The 21,248-nt window shown below is 42.4% G+C and overlaps 1 protein-coding gene across 9 annotated transcripts in view; it reads left to right on the forward strand.

Moving 5' to 3' along the window:
• NSD1 (nuclear receptor binding SET domain protein 1) overlaps window positions 1-21,248 on the forward strand; it is a 93,863-nt gene that overhangs the window by 37,435 nt on the left and 35,180 nt on the right. For 8 of the 9 annotated variants that reach the window (XM_075600815.1, XM_075600822.1, XM_075600814.1 and 5 more), the window contains 3 exons: window positions 4,098-4,233; window positions 5,439-5,608; window positions 11,962-14,296. In XM_075600815.1, the coding sequence (XP_075456930.1) occupies window positions 4,098-4,233; window positions 5,439-5,608; window positions 11,962-14,296 (2,641 nt within the window). The remainder of the gene's footprint in view (window positions 1-4,097; window positions 4,234-5,438; window positions 5,609-11,961; window positions 14,297-21,248) is intronic. The other variant, XM_075600820.1, reaches the window with a different exon arrangement.

A 21,248-nucleotide genomic window follows, 5' to 3' on the forward strand; every position in this document is an offset into this window, starting at 1 on the left:
TCGTTAGGGCGAATAGAAGATGGCATACTGGGCATCCCTGTCTTGTGTCTCTTCCCTCCCCTCCTCTCTCTTCCCCCCCTCTCTCTCTTCACCCCCTCCTCTCTCTCTTCCCCCCCTCTCTCTCTTCACCCCCTCCTCTCTCTCTTCACCCCTCCTCTCTCTTCACCCCCTCCTCTCTCTTCACCCCCTCCTCTCTCTTCACCCCCTCCTCTCTCTTCCCCCCCCCTCCTCTCTCTTCCCCCCCCTCCTCTCTTTCCCCCCCCCCTCCTCTCTCTTCCCCCCACCTCCTCTCTCTTCCCCCACCTCCTCTCTCTTCCCCCACCTCCTCTCTCTTCCCCCACCTCCTCTCTCTTCCCCCACCTCCTCTCTCTTCCCCCACCTCCTCTCTCTTCCCCACCTCCTCTCTCTTCCCCCCTCCTCTCTCTTCCCCCCCCTCCTCTCTTTCCCCCCCTCCTCTCTTTCCCCCCCCCTCCTCTCTTTCCCCCCTCCTCTCTTCCCCCCCCTCCTCTCTCTTCCCCCCTCCTCTCTCTTTCCCCCCTCCTCTCTCTTTCCCCCCTCCTCTCTCTTCCCCCCCTCCTCTCTCTTCCCCACCTCCTCTCTCTTCCCCCCTTCCTCTCTCTTCCCCCCTCCTCTCTTTCCCCCCCTCCTCTCTCTTCCCCTTCCTCCTCTCTCTTTCCCCCCTCCTCTCTCTTTCCCCCCTCCTCTCTCTTCCCCCCCTCCTCTCTCTGCCCCCCCTCCTCTCTCTTCCCCCCCTCCTCTCTTTTCCCCCCGTCTCTCTCTTCCCCCCGTCTCTCTTCTCCCCCCCCTCTCTCTCTTCTCCCCCCCTCTCTCTCTCTTCTCCCCCCCCTCTCTCTCTCTTCTCCCCCCCTATCTCTCTTCTCCCCCCCTCTCTCTCTCTTCTCCCCCCCCTCTCTCTCTTCTCCCCCCTTCTCTCTCTCTTCTCCCCCCCCTCTCTCTGTCTTCTCCCCCCCTCTCTCTCACTTCTCCCCCTCTCTCTCTTCTCCCACCCCTCTCTCTCTCTTCTCCCCCTCTCTCTCTTCTCCACCCCTCTCTCTCTCTCTTCTCCCCCCTCTCTCTCTTGTCCCCCCCCCTCTCTCTCTCTTCTCCCCCCTCTCTCTCTTCTCCCACCCCTCTCTCTCTCTTCTCCCCCCTCTCTCTCTTCTCCACCCCTCTCTCTCTCTTCTCCCCCCCCTCTCTCTCTCTTCTCCCACCCCTCTCTCTCTCTCTTCTCCCCCCCCTCTCTCTCTCTTCTCCCCCCCCTCTCTCTCTCTTCTCCCACCCCTCTCTCTCTCTTCCCCCCCCCCCTCTCTCTCTTCTCCCCCCCTCTCTCTCTTCTCCCCCCCCTCTCTCTCTCTTCTCCCCCCCTCTCTCTCTCTTCTCCCCCCCTCTCTCTCTCTCTTCTCCCCCCTCTCTCTCTCTTCTCCCCCCCTCTCTCTCTCTTCTCCCCCCCCCCTCTCTCTCTTTTCACTCAAGCTGCTTCCGTTCCTTTCTTTTGATAGCAATGAGGTAACCTTGTCTTTGTTAAATTAACTCAAGTAAACTGAGATAAACCATTGTAATAAATTAATATTGATCAGCGACGACTCTGTCTGCAACAATTGCCATCAGCGTTAGTTATAAATAATAGAAATGACGTAAGGTAATATATAATTCCATATACCATTAACGCAGCAATAGTGCCCACAACAGCAATGTCTCCCAGCATCTCCCCCTGTAACTACTGGCAATATGGCTGCGCGGCGTCAAATGGCGCTGCGTTGCCATGCCAATGGGAACGTCACGTGACGTAACAGTATCACGGGATGCTCGTTGCCATGACAGTGTGATGTCACGGCGTCATGCGGTGCCACGTTGTCATGGCAACTTGACGCCGCGTGTCAGTACATAGCATCCCGTTGTCATGGCAACACAGTGTCCTTAAAAAATCTCCAGGTTGACCGTCAGTCGAAGGTGGCAACCCTGGTTAGCTCTCACTTCAGGTTCGTTAAAAGGGAACCTGAATATTAGGTGGATATGGCTTTTATTTTGTATTGTTTTGTACCTGACTCAGTGCTTCACACAAGTTCACGCTTCAGGTTATCGTGTCATCACTCATTGGGTATGGAGGAAAAAAACGTACATGCATTGTTTCCGTTATTCTGTGTTTCGTATCCGAAATTTGTTGTTTGAACCAGCATTATGGCCTACTTTGCCACTTTTAGGCAACTATGCAGTTTAATAGATACACATCTGAATAGTGACACTCCTACCCATATCCCTAAAGAGCTGGCCTTGCATGATGATGCTTGTCATGTCTTTTGTAATGATTTTTTGGGGTTGAGAGTTATAGATATTGGATCTCTCCAATAATGTGTTTTGGTATATTTTTTTCTGTAATTAGTATTTGTTACGCCGAGGATATATTCCATCACGTTTTGTGGCAGTTCACATCAATCGTTGTATTGAATTAGCTTTTATTTTAGGGAAGATTAGTAGGGTTCTCAGGCTGCAAACCTTTCTAAGACAAATGGGTATCTGTATGTGTCTGACTGTCTATAAACTTTAAGATATAGGCTGATAAACTTTAAGGCTCCGCTCTGTGCAAAATAACAGGATGGTGTTACTGAACTATGGAAAATAGCTGAAGCGCTCAAATGCAGGTATATCTCAAAATGATAATAAGCCAGACCACTGTACCAGGGTACTAACAATTGATATAGTACCTATTGTGTCATATAATGGGTACTATCCTCCTGAAGACAGGTGGTGTGTGGTGCAACCCACTCACCATCAGTCTCATTGGCAGGTTCCCCTGAAAAATATGCAAATACTCACATCCTGGTAGGGCAGGCAGGCTGTGCAGCTACTCAATGCAATACAGGGAAAAGGGAGACCAAAAAGCGCACCAGCAAAAACGGAGCAGGAAGAAACCAGGACAAAAAAATGATTTAAAGGGCACTTTAATGTGGCAAAAGACCCATCCAATGCATTTCGAACGTCGCAGCATGCGCTTTTTGGTCTCCCTTTTCCCTGGTGTTACTGAACAAATGCAGAGCAATGTGCAAATTACCAGTACTTTTATGCTATCCAAATACACAGAGCCATGCATACCAGCAGCCCTACGTTGTGCTCTTTTCATTTATTTTGTTATTTTTATTGTTTTTTAAAAAAAAACTTATAGCGAGAAATAAAATGTGTTTTCTTGAGTAATGGGCAGCTAAACCTTAATAGCTGGGTCTTACACGTATTCTTTCATGTTTTATACACGATATAGTGTACCACTTTATAACATACTAATTCCACTATGGTATTGTTTTCACTTTAGTTCTGGGATTGCAGCAGGTTACATAGTAGATGATATGGTTGAAAAAAGACATGCATCCATCAAGTTCAACCTATGCTAAATGTAGGTGTAGATGTGTCTGCACACTGCATCATTCAACACATTGTATCCTCCCTCCCCCTTTCCTGTCATGAAGATTTTGATTTATCTTGGACACAATGGCACTTGGGGGCCCTTTTGCTATTGAAAGGGTTAATGGGGCTTATTAGTTCTGATATGGTATCAGTGGTTTGTGCTTGTACACCTATATCTGTGCTTATGCAAGAAGTCCATCTGATGCAGAGTGGGTTAAGTGACCCCCTTTGTTTTAAGGGCCTGATTGTCTTTTTATTTATTTATTTTTTCTTCCCTTGTACCCTTTTTAAACTTGGATTGGCTTGTGTGCGTGTGTGCGTGTGCTCACATATAGAGAGCTCTTCTGTGAGAGATGGGCTGCTAAGCAGATACTGTCTTATGCCTGCGGAGGAGGGAGCTGCTCCCTCCATTGCACAGTAAAAAAAAAAAATAATCATTCCAAAGCATTATGGGCAACGAGCAATCTCTCGCAGTCCATGCTGAACGGTGCAGTGAAGAACACTGTATATGCTGCTGTCGTGTTTTTCGCTGCAGGTCTAGCCATGTATGTTTTACCCTTCACGCTGCACGTTCATTGCAGTGTCCTCGTTTAACCTGCACTGCACTCCCCTCCAGACGGATGTCTGAGTGTAGGTGGAGCTCCACAGCCTGCTCATTCCTGTTTTTATTTATTTATTTATTTCCATCTCCTTCTCTGCAGCGGCTAGCAAGGGTAAAGCCTGCCCCTGTGAGATATGAAGAGGGGGATGTCGTCTGGGCGAAGATCAAACGGCGCCCTTGGTGGCCCTGCAGGATCTGTCCATATCCACAGCAGGACGGTCAGTCCGAAACAAAAGGTAAAAGGGAAGGGCGCATGTGTAGGCCAGGTCTACATGCGAATCACATTTCAATAATGCTGGCTTACATTTATTTATACTGATCCTTTCAATGCCAAAGTATCTGTTGGAGGCCCTCCTGGAGCCCTCGCCGTGGTGGCATGTTTGTGTCCGTTTTTGATATGCTTTGCAGCCTGTGCAAGGGAGGATGGAGCCGTTGGATAAGTAACAAATTACTGGAGATCTAACCATGGTCACCCGGGGAATAGGGCACATTGTTCAGGCTTGTACATTCAATACTTTTAACCACTGCATCAATGTTTCTGCAATTGAGGTTGCTGAAGGTTTTTCAAAATTCACTTCAGGCAGCAATCCCCTGCAGTTTGTGTTTTTTTTTTTTAATCACTACTAAAATATATTTCAATAGTTATCCAGTATTTTTTTACATATAGATACATTGATGAACAGAGGTAACCTTTAAGTGTTGTGGTCTCAATATATATATATTTTAATCTTGATGTTTTTTGTGATGGAAAAGATTGACCTCCCCTGCACTACTTCATATTCCCCACCCACACATTCTTATATCTTAGACTCTAGGAACATAATGTACCTTCTCAGCAATTATTCCCCACCTTTTTCTAACCTTTAAGGTGTTCTCCCATGGCAGTGTACATCGGAGTTGCAATAAAGGCACTGAGCCATTTCCAAGCATGTTTTAAATCTTACACCTTTAGGCTAGACGCAGGGTATTTAAATACTAGGAAGTATTGACGCTACTTTCACTGGTAAGTAACTCTGAGCCCAGGGGGTCCCCAGGGCTGAGCACCCTGAATCATATTGTGCCATCAAATCATTGTTGAATCACGCTTGATGCACATACCTCAGTTTGTTGAACATTACTTCTTTCTCTGCAGATATCGGCTTCTATGTTTTGCAATTTTAGTGATTAGTAAACGTGTATTTTCCCCCTATTGAAAGCCGTTTTTCTGTTCATTTATGAGTTGTGAATTACAGCAGTGAATATTTTGTACAATGTATTGTTTTTCTCAAAAAACTTATTTTTGTTGAATATTTATTTTCTTCGTTTGTATGTGACTAGGTCTTTTGTGTGTAGAAGGCTACACCAAATAAAATGTTTAACGATTTTAATAGACTTAATATTTTTGTATGACAATGCATTTTCCAACAATCTTGTATTTTTATTTTTGTACCGTGTTTCCCAGCAGCGTCCAATCAGAAGCCATCTCGGATGTATTATGTGGAGACTTTGGGAACGCTAACGGAGAGGAATTGTGTAGGTGCAAAAGCAGTAGTACCGTTCGAGGGGGTGCATCAGTTTGAGGGCTTGCCAGAACTACGTCGACCTGAAAAAGAGAAGTCTTTCAAACATACGGTGAGTGCTTTTGATCCAGCATTTGCGTTCTGGTAATGGAGAATTCTGTGCATTACATGGGACTTCTCTACATTTACTGCTAGCTGCCCTTGCCTACTCAGTTTTCCATTTTGAATTCCCGCCAAGCATTTCCAATTGAAGTTGCAGTGAAAAATAAAATAAACAAGCAATGGTACATGTATTGTTTTAAAATAACGTTTTCTGATTTGAACCCTAGGCGGAATCATCTGCTTTTAGAACATTGTGTCGCCACAATTTTATATTATGGAAGGGGGTGGGGGGGGGGGGTGAAAGTAGTGCGCCCCCCCCCTCCCCATTTTGGGAACTAATTTATTTTTTATATGTAATAAAATGCTGGTGATGGGGTCTTCAGTGCCCCTGAATCTCCTCTCTTCTCAGATCCGCTTCACTATAATGTTCTGTAATGTAGATTAGGCTTTCTAAACTATATCCTGTGACCGAATATAACGGAAGAAAATAAATGAAAAACAGAATACATATTAGAGACTCCACTATTCGTGCTCGGCCCGAGGTTAAATCGAAGCAAAGCCTAATTTTGGTTTAAAGCAGACACATGAAATACTTGCGTAATGTAATTTATATATAAAAATAAGTCATTTGGGTTTGCTGGATTACTGGATTTATTAGGCAGTCAAGCCACCCACCACCAAACTGGTCTGTCAGGTTTTCCTTTCTTCCTTCTCTGCCTTCCCTCATCATCATTTCAGCCCATTTCGATCTGCTCGATGAAGGCCTCCCCAATGATCTTCTAGAAACTGCGGTTGCAAGCCTCTCTTCTTCAAATTGCTCCAACATTTTCATCATCATTTTATGATTTTGTCCTCCCATCTTACTTTTGGTCATCATATTGGTCTTTTAATTACCCTTGGAATTCAGTCGAGTACCATCTTTGTCCAAAGATGGTAATTTCTTCCAGCCATTTCAATTTCATCACTGTTGTAATGACATCAGACTTATTTGGTTTTCCAACCCCTTTTTCCTGTCTTTGGGTAATACCCAGCATACACTTCTCCATACTTGTTTGAAACTTCTGAATTATCTTTTTATCTAATTAGAATAATAATTATCTTTTGCATTTAGGGTGCACGTTTTACATTCATATGTGAACACTTGGAATACACTGGTCGAAACCTTTGCTCTTGGGGGGACAGTGTGAGGTTTCCTTGAAAGATTCTCTTGTTTCTTCCGAATGCGCTTTATCCCATCTTCATTCTCCTATTGATTACATTTAAAAGGTGCCCATCTATTGTTATTTGCTGGCCAGAGTAAACATGGTTTTCGACTTCTAGTTCTATACCATTTATTTCAATCTTTACAGTTTTGACTTGTTAGTTCATCACTTTGATCTTGTTGAGATTCATATGGAGGCACACTTTCCTTCTTGCTTCGGCGAGTTCTCTGATTTCTTGCTGGAGTTCTTTTGAACTTGTGATCTGTGATTCGTAGGTGACGAGTATTCCCCATTGATTTTGATTCCTTTTTCTTCTCAATGCAATGTCTTGAACAATTCTTTGTCTTGCTGTGAAAAGCTTTGGTGACATGGTTGTCTCCCTGTCGCTAAATCTCATCTTGTTTGTATCTTCATGTAATCTAATGGTTGAAGTGGCATTCTCATAAAATCCCGCTTCTTCTCTAGGCTGGGTGAAGTCCAGGTCTTACAGCCGATCAGTGAGTATCTTCGTAAAATTCTTGTAAGTGATTTGAAGGGAGACTGGTTTGGCCTGTAGTTTTGAGGTAGTCTTTGTCTGCTTTCTCGTGGATGAGTATGACTATGGCATTGCTCCACTGTTCTGGAATTTTCTGGTTCTTCGAGCACCATGTAAAGAGTAGCACGGAAAGGAGTGCCTCAGCTATAACTCCGCCGGATATTCTGTGTTCACTCATTCGGCGGGTCTGCCGTGTGGAATACTCCCCTGCCACGCTTTTCTCTCATGACACCCAGATTGCCCGCTTTCCCTTGGTCTGGGGGTCCCTATTATGTCCCGTCAGGCTGTCCCGTCACAACGCCATCAAGCGAGAATGCACTTAACCTTATCAGTGCCAAATCGTGGACCTCTCGACCCCTGGTATGTCTGTCTGGGCCAACCAAGGCGTCCAGACTTTTTGAAAATTTGCGCCAGTGTCATTTACAAGACTCGTTAATTTCTCCATCTGGCAAACTGTCCAAATTCTATTCCGAATTTTAGCAATTGGAAATCTCATTCTTTTTCCACCATGCTGCAATCTCTCCCCTTACCACCGTCGCAAAGTGCGCCACCAATTTCTTTTCTTTTTTGGATAGGTCCAGGTGTGGTCTATTAAGGAGGAACAACCATGGGTCTAGCGGGATGTGTGCGTCTAGGATCCTATGTTGCCAATCTTTAATCGATTCCCAGACCGTGGCAACTCGGGGACAGGACCACAGCATGTGCAACAGGTCTGCTTGCTGTCCACATTGTCTCGGGCACAATGGGGAGTAACTTGGCAGAAATGTAGATAACTTTAGAGGGGTGAGGTACCACCGCATCATTACCTTGTATGCGTTCTCTCTTAAAGTCGTACATATAGAGCTTTTCGAAGTTGCCAAAACAATCTTCGTCCCCTCTTCCAAGTCTAATTCTTCCCCTACGTCTGTCTCTCACCTGGTCATGTATCCTAATTTCTGTGTCACAGTCATGCCAGAACCGGTCACCTCTTTGCACATCTGCGATGTGAGTCCCTTTTTGTGCTAGTGTTTTGAATTTTAATTAAAAATATCACCAGCACAAAAAACACAATTTTTTTACCTTTTAGCACTTCTTCTGGAAGGACACATGGTACATCATTGGTGGTTCCTTCTTGCTCTTCCTCTGCAAGATTATGCCCTGTTATGATTTCTCGTACAATTTTATGTAGAAGTCCTCAACTCATTATGATAAGTGCACAGTCTTTTATTGTGGATCCATTGTCTTGTTTGAGTACAGTGTCACGTACGGCACATGACCTGCATATGGGACAAGGTTTAATGCACGGCTACCTATCTGACACATTTTTCAACTTCCGCAAAGTTCCCTCAAGTAATATCTCCCCTCGCTCTGTCCCACTATACCATCTGTCACGAACAGCAAACTTGTGAGCACATGACTTAGATATGCAACAAGGGATAATACACACACAGCTACTCCTGCCAACTTCCCTTGCTGCTGCCCAAGGTACTTCAAATTAGTTCATATTTACGCCTTACTCGTTTGCAATCACATCTATTCGCTTCCACCTCCCAAGAAATATCAAATATGAAATTTGCAGTCTACGGTCCCTGTTTTATTTAAGAAAATCTATGCATTTAACACACAACTGTTATAGCAAAAATTTCAGAAAATGTAAATACTCTATATAAAGCATGCAAACAGTTCATTCAGTGTCCAAAGCATCACTTATTAAAGCTTGTTTAAATATATATAAAAATACAGTGCTTGAGTTACAGAAAAAGATTATTACAAGAACATACAGTTGCCATAAATGCAGGCCAGTGTCTTAAAATAAAAGGATAAAACATCAACAGAAATAACTTCCCAGAGAGGTCACTGGCGTAGGGAAGATGAGAACTCGCATGTCTGATCCCAAAACACACCTTGTTGAATTCTGATTTTCATATTACCTTGGTGAAACTTGCGTACAAATTTTTTTGTTTTCCCATTGAAATAACATAAGCCCACTCCTGTTATCAATCAGTCACTGGGTTGGCAGGTTTACGACTTAAAAGAAAAACTCTTCTTTTGTGACATTTAAAAGTCTTAATATGGAAATACACTCAACTTTTTTTTTGAAGTGAAACTTCTTTGCTGGCACGCATCTACCTAATTCTCATAGGACTAAATCTCATCCTTTATGGAGTCGAAAAAGCGTCACGATCAGGCACGATCACGCACGCACCCACTAGCTCAAAATTCTCACAGCATTAAAGTAATTGATGTAGACGAAAATGAGATCAGGCGTGCGCTCGCGCGCACCAACAGTTTAATCAGCTTTAGCTGAACAAGAAAAAAATAAATATAGTAGAGACAAACAACTACAGTTTCCATGATGCTTTGGTGCAGGAAACTCATCATGGAGGTCAGGAGTTCACAATGGTGCCTGTCTTACAACTGGGATTGGGGCAAACTGTAACTAAAACTGAAGTGTGTGTCTCTGTGTGTCTCTGTGTGTCTCTGTGTGTCTCTGTGTGTCTCTGTGTGTCTCTGTGTGTCTCTGTGTGTCTCTGTGTGTCTCTGTGTGTCTCTGTGTGTCTCTGTGTGTCTCTGTGTGTCTCTGTGTGTCTCTGTGTGTCTCTGTGTACACAAACAAAAGGAACCGTGTTATTAGAGGACTTTCCAGTGAGTACGAAGTGCAAATAGCTAAATATTTAGAAATCTACCATTTATAATAAGAAATTGAGAAGAGTGTAAACATAAAACACATGAATTGTATATAGATTAATATAGTAACTGTAATGATTATAAAAAAGGGGTGGGGGATACTATGGACATTTCTGCTGAAAATTTAAAACGTTATATGCTCAAGTCTTTCATTCAATCAAAATCATAAAAATCAAAATACAATTTCATTGACAAAACGTAAAGAAGTTGCACTTAAAACGCGCATGCTCGGCACACAACCCCCTTCCCCCCTCTTTTTATTTTTTAAATTTTTTTATAATACTTAGACGCAAGGTGAGTTTGCTGAATGTAACAATACTAATTTTGCCCGGCTTACCCCTAAATTTGAGCCACCCCTGAAAAACATCGTGTTTTTGACCTTATTGCATCCATCTCCTTGCAAAGATTACAAATATTGAAACGTTATTCTTCAGAATGGTCATCCCATGATATCCTTTATTTAATATAGCCGTTAGACTAAGTGGTGACCTATTTGTCACCTCTCTCTGGGATGCACAGGGAATATTTCAAGAACGTAAGGATTTCTTTGAGGCCGACAGCCCATGATCTGAGTATCGTCGATTTAGCCTTTTAAACTTTACATATTTCACCTTTAGTGGGCTATCAGCGATAGCCCTACAATCATGCCCTCTTTGTAAATCAGCACAGCCACAGGAAGGGTCTTGAACTGTCAAAAAACAATTCTTGTATTTTTAACGCCATTTCTAACCAACCTTAACCGCTGAAGTACCATATTGATTATAATACTTATCCCTTGCCCTTTTTATTACATAGTGATTTTCATCTTCCCAATCAGAAGTTGCTGCTTCATCCCCTTTAAGATTGTATCTTCCATATCTTTCTTCACCATACAACCGTTACATTTTCTTGCATCTTCAGTTCTACGTTTGTGGATAGTCTTGCACAGCTCTACATATTATATGATTAATTTAATATCCATTTTATATCCATTAACTTGTTGCATCCTGCCTTCGTTTACCTATCGGGTACTTGTTGAGTAACAAGATCAGAAATAAACCACCCTTTGACCTGTCTCTATTATGATCAGAATGCTTAATACGTAACTATACTAGTCAAACAATCATTTCTAGTTGTGTTAGTCAACACTCTTATCTGTTGGCTTACATAATAAATATTAATTTTAATTAAGTTCATTAAAAAAAAGCTAGGTACAGAGCAGTGATTCCCAACTGAGTTTGGGAACCACTAGGGTCTTGAGCGGCCAAGGGGTTAGTTACCAAACTGCACCTAAGCGTGGGTAATATAGTTGTCGATTTTAAAGCAGGAGCTCCCAACAATGCTTTACATCCACAGTGTCAAGGCATTGTGGGGTGTGACTTTGAAAGCTCCTATAGTAATGGATAGCTACTGTATAACACCCATCTCAGTACACACAGGTGCAGTTTGGGGCCTTATTAGGGGGGGGAGGGTGTTCCCACCACATGCTCAGGACACTATACTACCTGGGATTAGTCAAACCGTTTTGTTAGTAGTAATCTGATGAGTAGACAAGAAGATTTATTCATTGGGATTCAGAGAACAAATATTTTCTAGCAAGGGGTGCACAACGTTAAAAAAAAAAAATTGTGAACCACTGGAATAGTGAATAGAATGGGAGAGCACAGTTTGACCTGTGTGTACACACTATTTTTGCTACATATTTTCCAAATGGCATAATTACGTGCGAATAAAAAATGGCCCCAGGTTACATGACAGGATTAACCTTTGATGATTTTTGGGGGCGAATTCATATAATGGACATTTTTTTAGAACCAAACCCCAGTGCACTAAAACACCAACATGAGGGAGCAGAGTCAGGGTTTTGCTCGTCTTCTCCAAAAAAAAAATGAAACTGAAAAAGTAACTTAGGCCCTCACCTTTTTGTGTCTTTTCGTAGTTACAGTTATCTTATTTATTTTCCTTTTCTTGGGTAACTAGGTTCCATCAAGGCTTTTATCGTCCTGGCAGTCGAGCATCTTGCATGCTGAAGATTGCATCGCCAAGACCTGCAAGGGTACTGCTGAGTATAGAGCGGCAGGGCATCTTGACAGTCACATAGATCGACGAGCAGAATATGATGGGAAAGACCCCAATGGGGAAGTGAAAAATGTCTTGAATGGATGTGTGAAGCTTTCTCTGCATAACTCTGTCCTATCATCTTGCACTAAAACCAACTTGGTGACTGAACATCAAGGCAAAGGACATGGGTCTATAAATAAGGACACGCCCCCAACAGAACTTTTATCTGGAGTTTTTAGAACGACTGAATTTAGCAGCAGTGACATTGGTGACACAAGATTTGGAATGGCACCATCTCAGATAGAGAGTGGTGCTACCAGACAAAACTTGAAATGGACCAGCACTGTCAATAAGGAGAAAGCTCCTTTGAGTACACCTGCAGCTGATTTGCTTTCAAGCATTTCCTCTGAGAAGTGGAACAAGAATGCTGGGGGCATATTGTATGATCTGAGGATGGATCCTCAAGTTGAAGATGCGCATGAAGAATCGACAACCGATTCCATGGAACCATCTATGTTTGTCACTAGTGGAAGATGTGTGAATGAACCAAGTGTCTTTAATCAATGTCCTAACCAGAGTGGAGGGTATGGAGAAGAGTTATCCACTGGTACTTGTAAGAACATAAAGAAAAGATCAGAAACTCCCTCTTCCTCCAGCTCTGTCAACTCTAGCAAGACACTTGCCAGAGCTACATCAAGTTCATTGGATTGCGGCAGAGATCCAGAATCCTCTAGTAAGGATTTTGCACTTTCTGAGGATAATGCTGCAGACCATGCACATTTATGGGGTGGTGACCATGCACTTACTACTAAGCAAAATGTACCTTTATGTACTCTTTCTTCATCTGTTTCTTGTGAGACCCAACACAATTCTTCATTGAAAACTAATGCTACTATCCCAGGTCAACTTCCATTGAATAATGTAATCATGCCTTCAAGTATTATAAACACAAACTGTGTAGCAGCGGATACTTCAACCCAAGATCCAGGATTTGAAAACTGCTCTTTGAATTCCAAAACCTCCCCTTTGTCTCTTAGGGTGTCTCCCAAGAAGACTGGGCGCGCTGAAGTAATGAATCTTTTAAGTAATTTGCATGAAAAGTCCAGCGATTCTATGGATATTGAAACGACAGTGGTAAAGCAGGTTATCTCTGGACTGAAAGAACTGTCTTACAAGTCAGCCAATGAAGAGGGTGCTGAGGGTACAGCATCCAAACCATCAACACCCTTACTTTTTCCATCTCCTCCCGGTCACAGTCGAATACCCTTGGAACCAGATTACAAATTCAGCAACTTGCTGATGATGTTGAAGGATATGCACGACACCAAGACAAAGGAGAGGCAGCTGATGACTGGACAAAATACAGCATCGTTCTGTAGCTCCACTCAGGAGGACTCTCCTGGAATTAACATAGATGTAGCCCTTAAGCCTTTAACTACGAACGAGGTGATGTGCAAGTTAGAAAATAAGGCAGATGCCAACATCTGTGCTAATAAAAATGAATGTTCAGTTGGGCAAACTGCCACATTAAAGCCCTTTTGCCCCATGGATACTGTAAAAGAATCTAGCAACCTTAATGATCCAGGTATAAACGGGGCAAATGGCATTGTGTCCCATACACATGCAAAGCCTACAAAACCCTGCATAGCCCAAGAAAGAGGGACCATGGTGACAGAAAACGTCAATGCTGCTGATGTGTTCCAGACTGTTCCACAAAAGGGCAATTTGTCGCCATTGTGCACAAGTCCGGTGTTGGATGGGAGTCCAACTGGCAAGACTGAGCTGGGCTCTGTTTCCCCCTTTACCTTATCTTCTGCTCACAAAGAAACACTAACAAAAAATTCATTAGGATACCTGTCTGGTGATCCCTCTGCACAGTCACTTATTGAGTCTCCTGGGGAGATCACAGCACAGCCTCACCAAAGTAGCACAAGTGCAATGCTTGCAGGTTACGTGGCGGAACCAGAACCTGATTCGGAACTTAGCAATGAGTGCCCTGGGGGGGACGAGTTGGTTGATGTCAATCATGTTGCCCCCAAAAAACGCTGGCAGAGGTTTAACCAAAATGGCCCAGAGAGCAGCACCAGCAACTCTTCTCCAAGAGCCTGCAGAACACCAAGACCCAACAACTTGGAACAATGTGAGAAGGACCAGGGACTCTCGGAAGTACTTGAGCCAGAGCAGGACCGTGAAGTAACAGCCCCAGGATCAGCACTTTCTTCTCCAGCAGCACCACCAGAACTTCCCAGACGAGGTAAGGAAATTAAATATTACTACAATTTAGCATTTGGGTGACTGTCAATTGATTGGGCAAATGTCAGTAAGAATATACCTGATTTAGGCAGCAGTTTATATTTTCCATCACATTGGGTTGCTGTCAGTTATGACTGGTTCCTTGGTAACCTATTATTGCAAGAGTTGTGAAATACAGACTTGGGGTTCCAAGATGGCTGCTTAGGAGAAGGCTGCTGTCTGCTAAGGCTCCCACAGAAGCTCCCTCTAAAACGACATTTGAAACGGTATAAGGTGACTTTTCCACACAAAAAAACATGTAAGATGTTGGATTTGGGAATGGAAATCCTTTCAGCATAAATTAAAAAAAAAATATTTAATCATCTGATTCGGGGAATCTTAGGACTACACAGAGGATGTTAGAAGGGACATAAAATGACAGTTGACAAGTGAAGGCAGCCTTAAATTAACTAACTTAATCTAACTGGAAGAATGTATCTGCACCAAATATGACAATGGCTGACTAGAGCATGGGAGATATATGTGCTTTAGAGAGATTTACTTTTTCCTTACTACAAAAACACTGTACATTTATGGATATATGGTTTCCTTTCTTATCTTATTTGGAAATACATAACTATCATAACGAGATCAGTTGATGCTGGGAGTTATAGTATATAGATGAGAAAAAAATAGAAAAACATTTTTTTTCATATAAATGCATATTTATCCTGAAATTAAGAGGTCTCAGATATGAAGGTGGTGTCTTTAATTTTATTTTGTGGCAATATCTAATTTTCTTACAGAATTCTTAGATAATATGAGCTATGTTGTAGGGGAGAGGGTAAATGTTTAGTAGTTATTAATAAGTTGAGTTTTTTTCATGCTAGATTCATATTATATACTGTAGATGATTTGAATGTATGCTCTTAGGTGTTTAAAATATTTTATATATATATTCTATGTATGTTTAATTAATGTATTTATATTGTTTCAAATTATTTAAGAACTAATGAGATTTAAAAAAAACAATTACAGACTTGGCTGTATCATATGATCTACAGTGTTTGTATATTTATGTATATGCAAGGTTGGCATAGGCGTCCTATCAACACCTGTATATCATAGGCATTAAAGTTATAATAAAAAGGCTAGGATGTAGTTTAGAGTTAATGTAGGGTCCCTAGTGAATAATCTACATGGGATCCCTTGTGCATTCAAATTTAAGACAGTCTCCTAGGACACCGGTCAACTTCTCCATACCTATAGTATAACGCAATTTCTGATTTTAAGGGGGTCTGAAGCAGCCTACTGCGGTTGAATGGGAGTTTTTTTGGGATCGGCCACTTCGAATAATGTAGAATTACTCCATAAAACTAGGGATTACGGGGCCTTTCGGCATTGAGCAGCAGAAAAGTTATGTTCATCGCCTTTCGTTTTTGAAGATACTGGATATTGGTTAGGTCGAGGGATTACCAGGGGTTAGAAAAAAATTCAAGACCCTGGACCCTATTGATCAACAAGAAAATCTGGGACTAAAATAATTGTCAGAACAAATCCACCAAACATCAACCATGGTGCTTATCTGACTACAGTTCCTGAAACATAAGGGGTGCGTGTCCCAATATATTTTGGCTTATGCTGTGTTCTAAATGTCTAAATTGCTTTAATATTGTTATCCGTTTTCATTTATGGTTATGCAGATATTAATTTTGTGGACTGTCTCCGATTAAATCCCGACAGTCCTCTGGTACCAATTTCTCACTCAAATCAGTCTCCCGCTGATGGATAGAATTAAATTTGGTGTCAGTAACATCTGGTACCGGTTGTTGGATAGTAAGCGATTATATGGTTACAAACGCAAGGATCAAACATGTAAAGGAGGCTGGTTCTTAGTTGATAGGAGGGTATACGGCATCTGTAAGTATTTATATAAATATTTTGGCGAGATATTGGAATCAATTAAAATGATTTTTGCATTAACCTTTAGAGCGCCCTTATGACACTCCTGGTATGTCATGACCCTATTGACGTGCCAAGTACGTCAGGGCAAAAATTCTCTTTCTAGGGAATGGTCGGGCTAACCGCTCACAACGGAGCAATTGGCCTGATTGGAACGGAAATGGAGCCCACTTCACTTTCTGTGGGGTGGCAGTCTTGTGACCACTTCAGCTGCAGGCAGGTCTCTGGAGCTATAAGGATTTTTAGTCGACCACCGCAGGGGAAAAAAACTGAATTCTCTTAATGTTGGTAGTCTAATTACTAAAATTCTTATGATTTAAGCCAGAGAGAGACGCTGAATTTCCAAATACTGTGATCATGGGAGATCCAAGTGAGGTAGGTTTCGATTTAAGGCAATTCTGGTCCCACAGTTTGATGGAATGCTCTACAACTGTACAGACTATCTGAACAAAGGTCTATACTTTTTGGATAACGAGAAGGTTTTGAATGTGAGATGGTTTTGTTAATTTTGTGTCTTAATACACCCATCTTTTTACTGCTGTGCCAAGACGGCAGTCGGCATAGGTTCCTCATAGTATGTAATGAGACATGGAAGTGCCAACCCACCAACACCTGATGGAGTTATTAAATGGCTCTCTTGACCCTAGTGTTCCTCTGCCCATTTGCCCACCCCATTTCCAGATGAGAATAAATCCTCTGTTGCAAAGTCTATATTTTATTGTGAATAAGGAGGTTGTGAATGAGAATGTTTGTGGTCGCAGGGTTATTTTGTTAGAGTAAATTCTACCCTGTGAGTGAGTCACAGGGACCAAGTCTCAAGATCCTTAACTTTATAATACATTTTGGGAAATGGTCTGCATAAAGTGAGTCTTAAGAATTTGTATGATCTGTATACCCAGGTATGTTATGCTGGAGACTTGTCAACGTTTAATTAGATTAATTTGGTCATATCCTTGGGAACATTAATATTAAGGGCCTCTGACTTTGTATAATTGATATAAAATTCTGACAATTCACCAATACACACGTCATTAGACAGAGATTTGTTAGGGAGAGCAATGGCTTTGTTAGAGTTAAAATGTTGTATGCTTATAAAGCAATTGTATATTCCGTTGGACCAACCAAATCAATACTGAAAATATAGATAATTTCTTCCAAGAATAGCTAAATGTTCAATGGAGAGGACTAACAACAAAAGGTGAGAGAGGGCATCTGTGGTGAGTATCATTTCTTATTGGAATCTGTGGGGGGGGGGGGGAAGCAGCTCCAGCTTCTTATTGAGGCTAGGAAATGAGACTACAAAGGTCCTAACTGTCGCAAACGTAGTGCCAGTCTACCTGATATTAAAAGCTTTCTCCGCACCTAAAGATAACAGCATAGCGGGTATGTTAAATGTTTTTTGGAAGATGAATAGGATTAATTATTCTTTGTATTATCTCTGGTGTCTGCCAGATATAAAACCCACGTAGTCTGAGGAAATCAGACTTGGCAAGAAGCAATTTCGTCTGGATGCTAACATCTTAGAGAACAGTTTAATGTTGGTAATGAGGGATATAGGTCTATAGATCTTACAGCAGGTTGTCTCCTTGTCCTCTTTCAGAATTAGGACTATGTTGGCATGGAGATTTGATTGATGAAAATTGCTCTTTTTTTGAGATATCATAGAGCTCTGTGATGAGGAATCAAAATAGTTGATAATGTCATATATTACGTGTTTGTGAACCCATCAGGTCCTGAAGCATTAGTGGGCTTCAGCTTCCTCATAGCTTGAACAACCTCTTCCTTCGTAATAGGTTGATTCAAAAGCTCCAGAACCTCTGCTTTGAATCATGGGTGGTCGTCCTAGCTCTAAGGCGAACCGAAAGGACACTGCGAGAAGTTGTTTTTTCTGAGCCTGCCTTTTGCACATTAGCAGTGCTGTTGGGAGGTAGAGAGGACACACTAAGCCTTAAGGAGTTAGAGGTTTGTGAGAACAGTACTTTGTTGTAATTCTTGTGTGATTTATGGAGTGTTTGAGGTTTGTTCTCTGTTCTCAGAGTGCTTATACAGTATGGTGCTTTTTGTTGATTCTGCTGTGTATCTGTACTCAGTGATATTGTTGCTGATTGTGTATGTGTAGGCTTGTGACTAATAGTGTCGTTTCTTAGGGTGTTGGTTCGTGAGGGTATATCGGATCTACTTGTCTGTCCATTTTTATTCTCTTATTTTGCTAGGGAGTTTGAGGCGGACTGACTTAGGGTGATAGCGTGTAGTGCTGTCTGAGGCATGGTGAAGTGAGGTTGCTGGTGGTGCAGCAGAGATGACCCATAGGACAGGAGAAGAGTAGAAGTGGTAGGGAGGTGGAAGGTACACCCCTGCAGGAGAGTACAGCTTGGCGTGGGTGGAGACCGCAGGCAGCTAGAGGGAGGCAACGGTTACACCTCCAGGCGTCTTACCCCCATGTAAGATCCTGGAAAAGGAACAAGGAATAAGTGGCACTAACGCTGCTTTATTTTTTTTTCCAACTTATATTTTTATTATTTTTCACACACAAATGGGGAGGGGGAAGGATACAAAAATAAAGAGGGGGGCAGAAACAACCATTTTGTATCAGATTTCTTACAAACAACAACTGTCACATTACATATCTTACAACATTTGTATACACCGTATTTTTCGAGCAGCAATCCCATATCCTCTCCCTCCGGGAGCGTACCCCTATCCAGCATCCCAGGGCTCCCAGACCCTCTCATACTTCCTAGCGGAGTGGTCCAGAAATTAGGTAAGTTTCTCAATTAATTGAACATTATTAATCCTTCTAATAACCTCTCTTCTGGAGGGCGTTAGTGTCTTTTTCCACTTTGCAGCTACAGCGCATCTAGCTGCTGTTAGAATAAGTAGAATCAGTTTTTGTGTATAATGATTCATATAGAGGTTTTACCCGCATTGTCCCAAATATCTACCCAGTCCTCCCTTGTTATTTCAGTCTGGAAATCCAGAGCCCACTAGTCCATATATTTATGGTTTGGGGTATCTTTTTTAAGAGTTAGCCCCTGGTACAAAGATGATATCAAACCTCTTTGGTGTTTTTTTGTTTTACATAAATCTTCAAATCGTGTATATCTAGGAAATTCCTCACCATTGAGGCCCTGACACACAAAATGCTGGACCTGCATATACCTAAATAGCTCAATTTTGGGGTAGACCATACCTTCTCATCAGTTCCTCAAAAGACATAAATTTGTCCTTTTCTAACAGATCTCCTGCCTCTAGAATTCCTCTATCTCTCCCAATTTCAAGACCCTGACCCTGAAAACCCGGAATGAACAGGGGCGCGCGAGCCTAGAAGGGGTCGACATAACCTTATATTTCTCTTTTGCCATCTGCCAAATTTTCAAAGTAAATCCAATTACGGTCAGTTCCGACTGTCTTCCGGTCCCCGTCCCAGAACTAGACCACAGTCCAAGAGGACAGTCCATTCGGGTTTTTAGCGAGCTCTCCAAGTCCACCCAGGCATAAACTCCTCTCGGGGAATGCCAGTAAAATTAGCTTCATATGGGAGGCTATATAATATTTTAGAATATTTGGAATAGCCATACCACTTCTGTCCTTGGTGTCCAACATAATTGACCTAGCTATCCTCGGTTGTTTGTGTTTCCAGATAAACTGCATAATTCGATACTGGATTTCTTTTATATTAGAATGCGGGACAGCTACCGGTAATGTCTGAAAATAGTACAAAAGTCTAGGGAGAATATTCATCTAAACTGCGGTTTTCCGCCCTATCCAGGATATACAATGGGAGTTCCAGACTTGTAGATCTTTTTTAATTTTGGGGAATAGATCAGGGTAGTTATATTTATATAGTAAATTATAGTCTCTGGTAAGATAAATTCCTAAGTATTTAAGATGAGTCTTTTTCCATTTATAATCAAAGTGTCGTTTAAGCACCTCGCCCTTCTTTTCCGTTGGCGTCAAATTTAGGCCTTCTGATTTTCCCATATTTACTTTTACCGGAGAGCTCACCAAACTCCCGAAGAGTGGACTGTAAATTCGGAAGAGATGTCAATGGATTAGATATAGTAAGAATAACATCATCTGCGAACAGCGTTTATTTTATAGCACTCCTCTTTTATTTTGATCCCTTATTTGGGGAGGCTCTGATGGTGGCCGCTAGAGGCTCGATTGATTGTCAGAACGAAAAGGGGGGAAAGGGGTCACCCCTGCCTAGTCACATTCTTAATTATTATTTGGTTCCCCTCCCCTCCTGGGATTTTCAGGGTGGCTGTTGGCGACTGATAGAGAGCATGGACTCCCTGTAGAAAGGCTCAGGAGAAACCAAATACCTCTAATTTCTTATCTAGGAAGTCCCACATCCTATCAAACACTTTCTCCGCGTCCAGACTCAACAGCTTAGCTTTCAGTTTAGATTTATGTATTTGATCAATAACATTAATAATTTTCCTTGTATTGCCTGACGCTCGCTCACGAATCGCACCTGGTCATAGTGAATTAATCTTGGGAGTATTGGATTGAGTCTGTTAGGCATGGGACATAGTAGAGTAGGCTGTGCTGAGCAGATGCACTTACCCCCTGCATCTGTCATTAGCGCGGTTTTAGCAGACGCTTCCGCATGCGTGCGGAGGCTCAGGTATTTTGCAGAGACAGGCACATTTAAAATTTGCCGCTCAGGGGAGCGGAGCAGCGGTCAAGTGACCGCTCACATCCAATGGGAGCGAGGGACTAGCCCCGCCTCCAAAACGCGCTCACTGCCTAGCCTGCCTGGACACAAAGAAGCTCCAGTTTGAGCAAGTGAGCCAGAGCAGGAGCGCGAATCAGCGCGGCCCGAGGCACCATGCCCGAGGCCTTAGCTAAAATGTTGCTATAAATTTTAAAATCCGTGTTAAGCAGTGAGATTGTCCTGTGGCTACCATAACATAGAGGGTCCTTTCCCTCTGTAGGGATCAGACCACTATATTGGCCTTTGTCATCTGTGGAGGAATCTGTTTTCCGCTGAGAAAATCATTAAATAG

This window comes from Ascaphus truei, chromosome 5 (genome assembly GCF_040206685.1).
Source record: "Ascaphus truei isolate aAscTru1 chromosome 5, aAscTru1.hap1, whole genome shotgun sequence".
Taxonomy (NCBI): domain Eukaryota; kingdom Metazoa; phylum Chordata; class Amphibia; order Anura; family Ascaphidae; genus Ascaphus; species Ascaphus truei.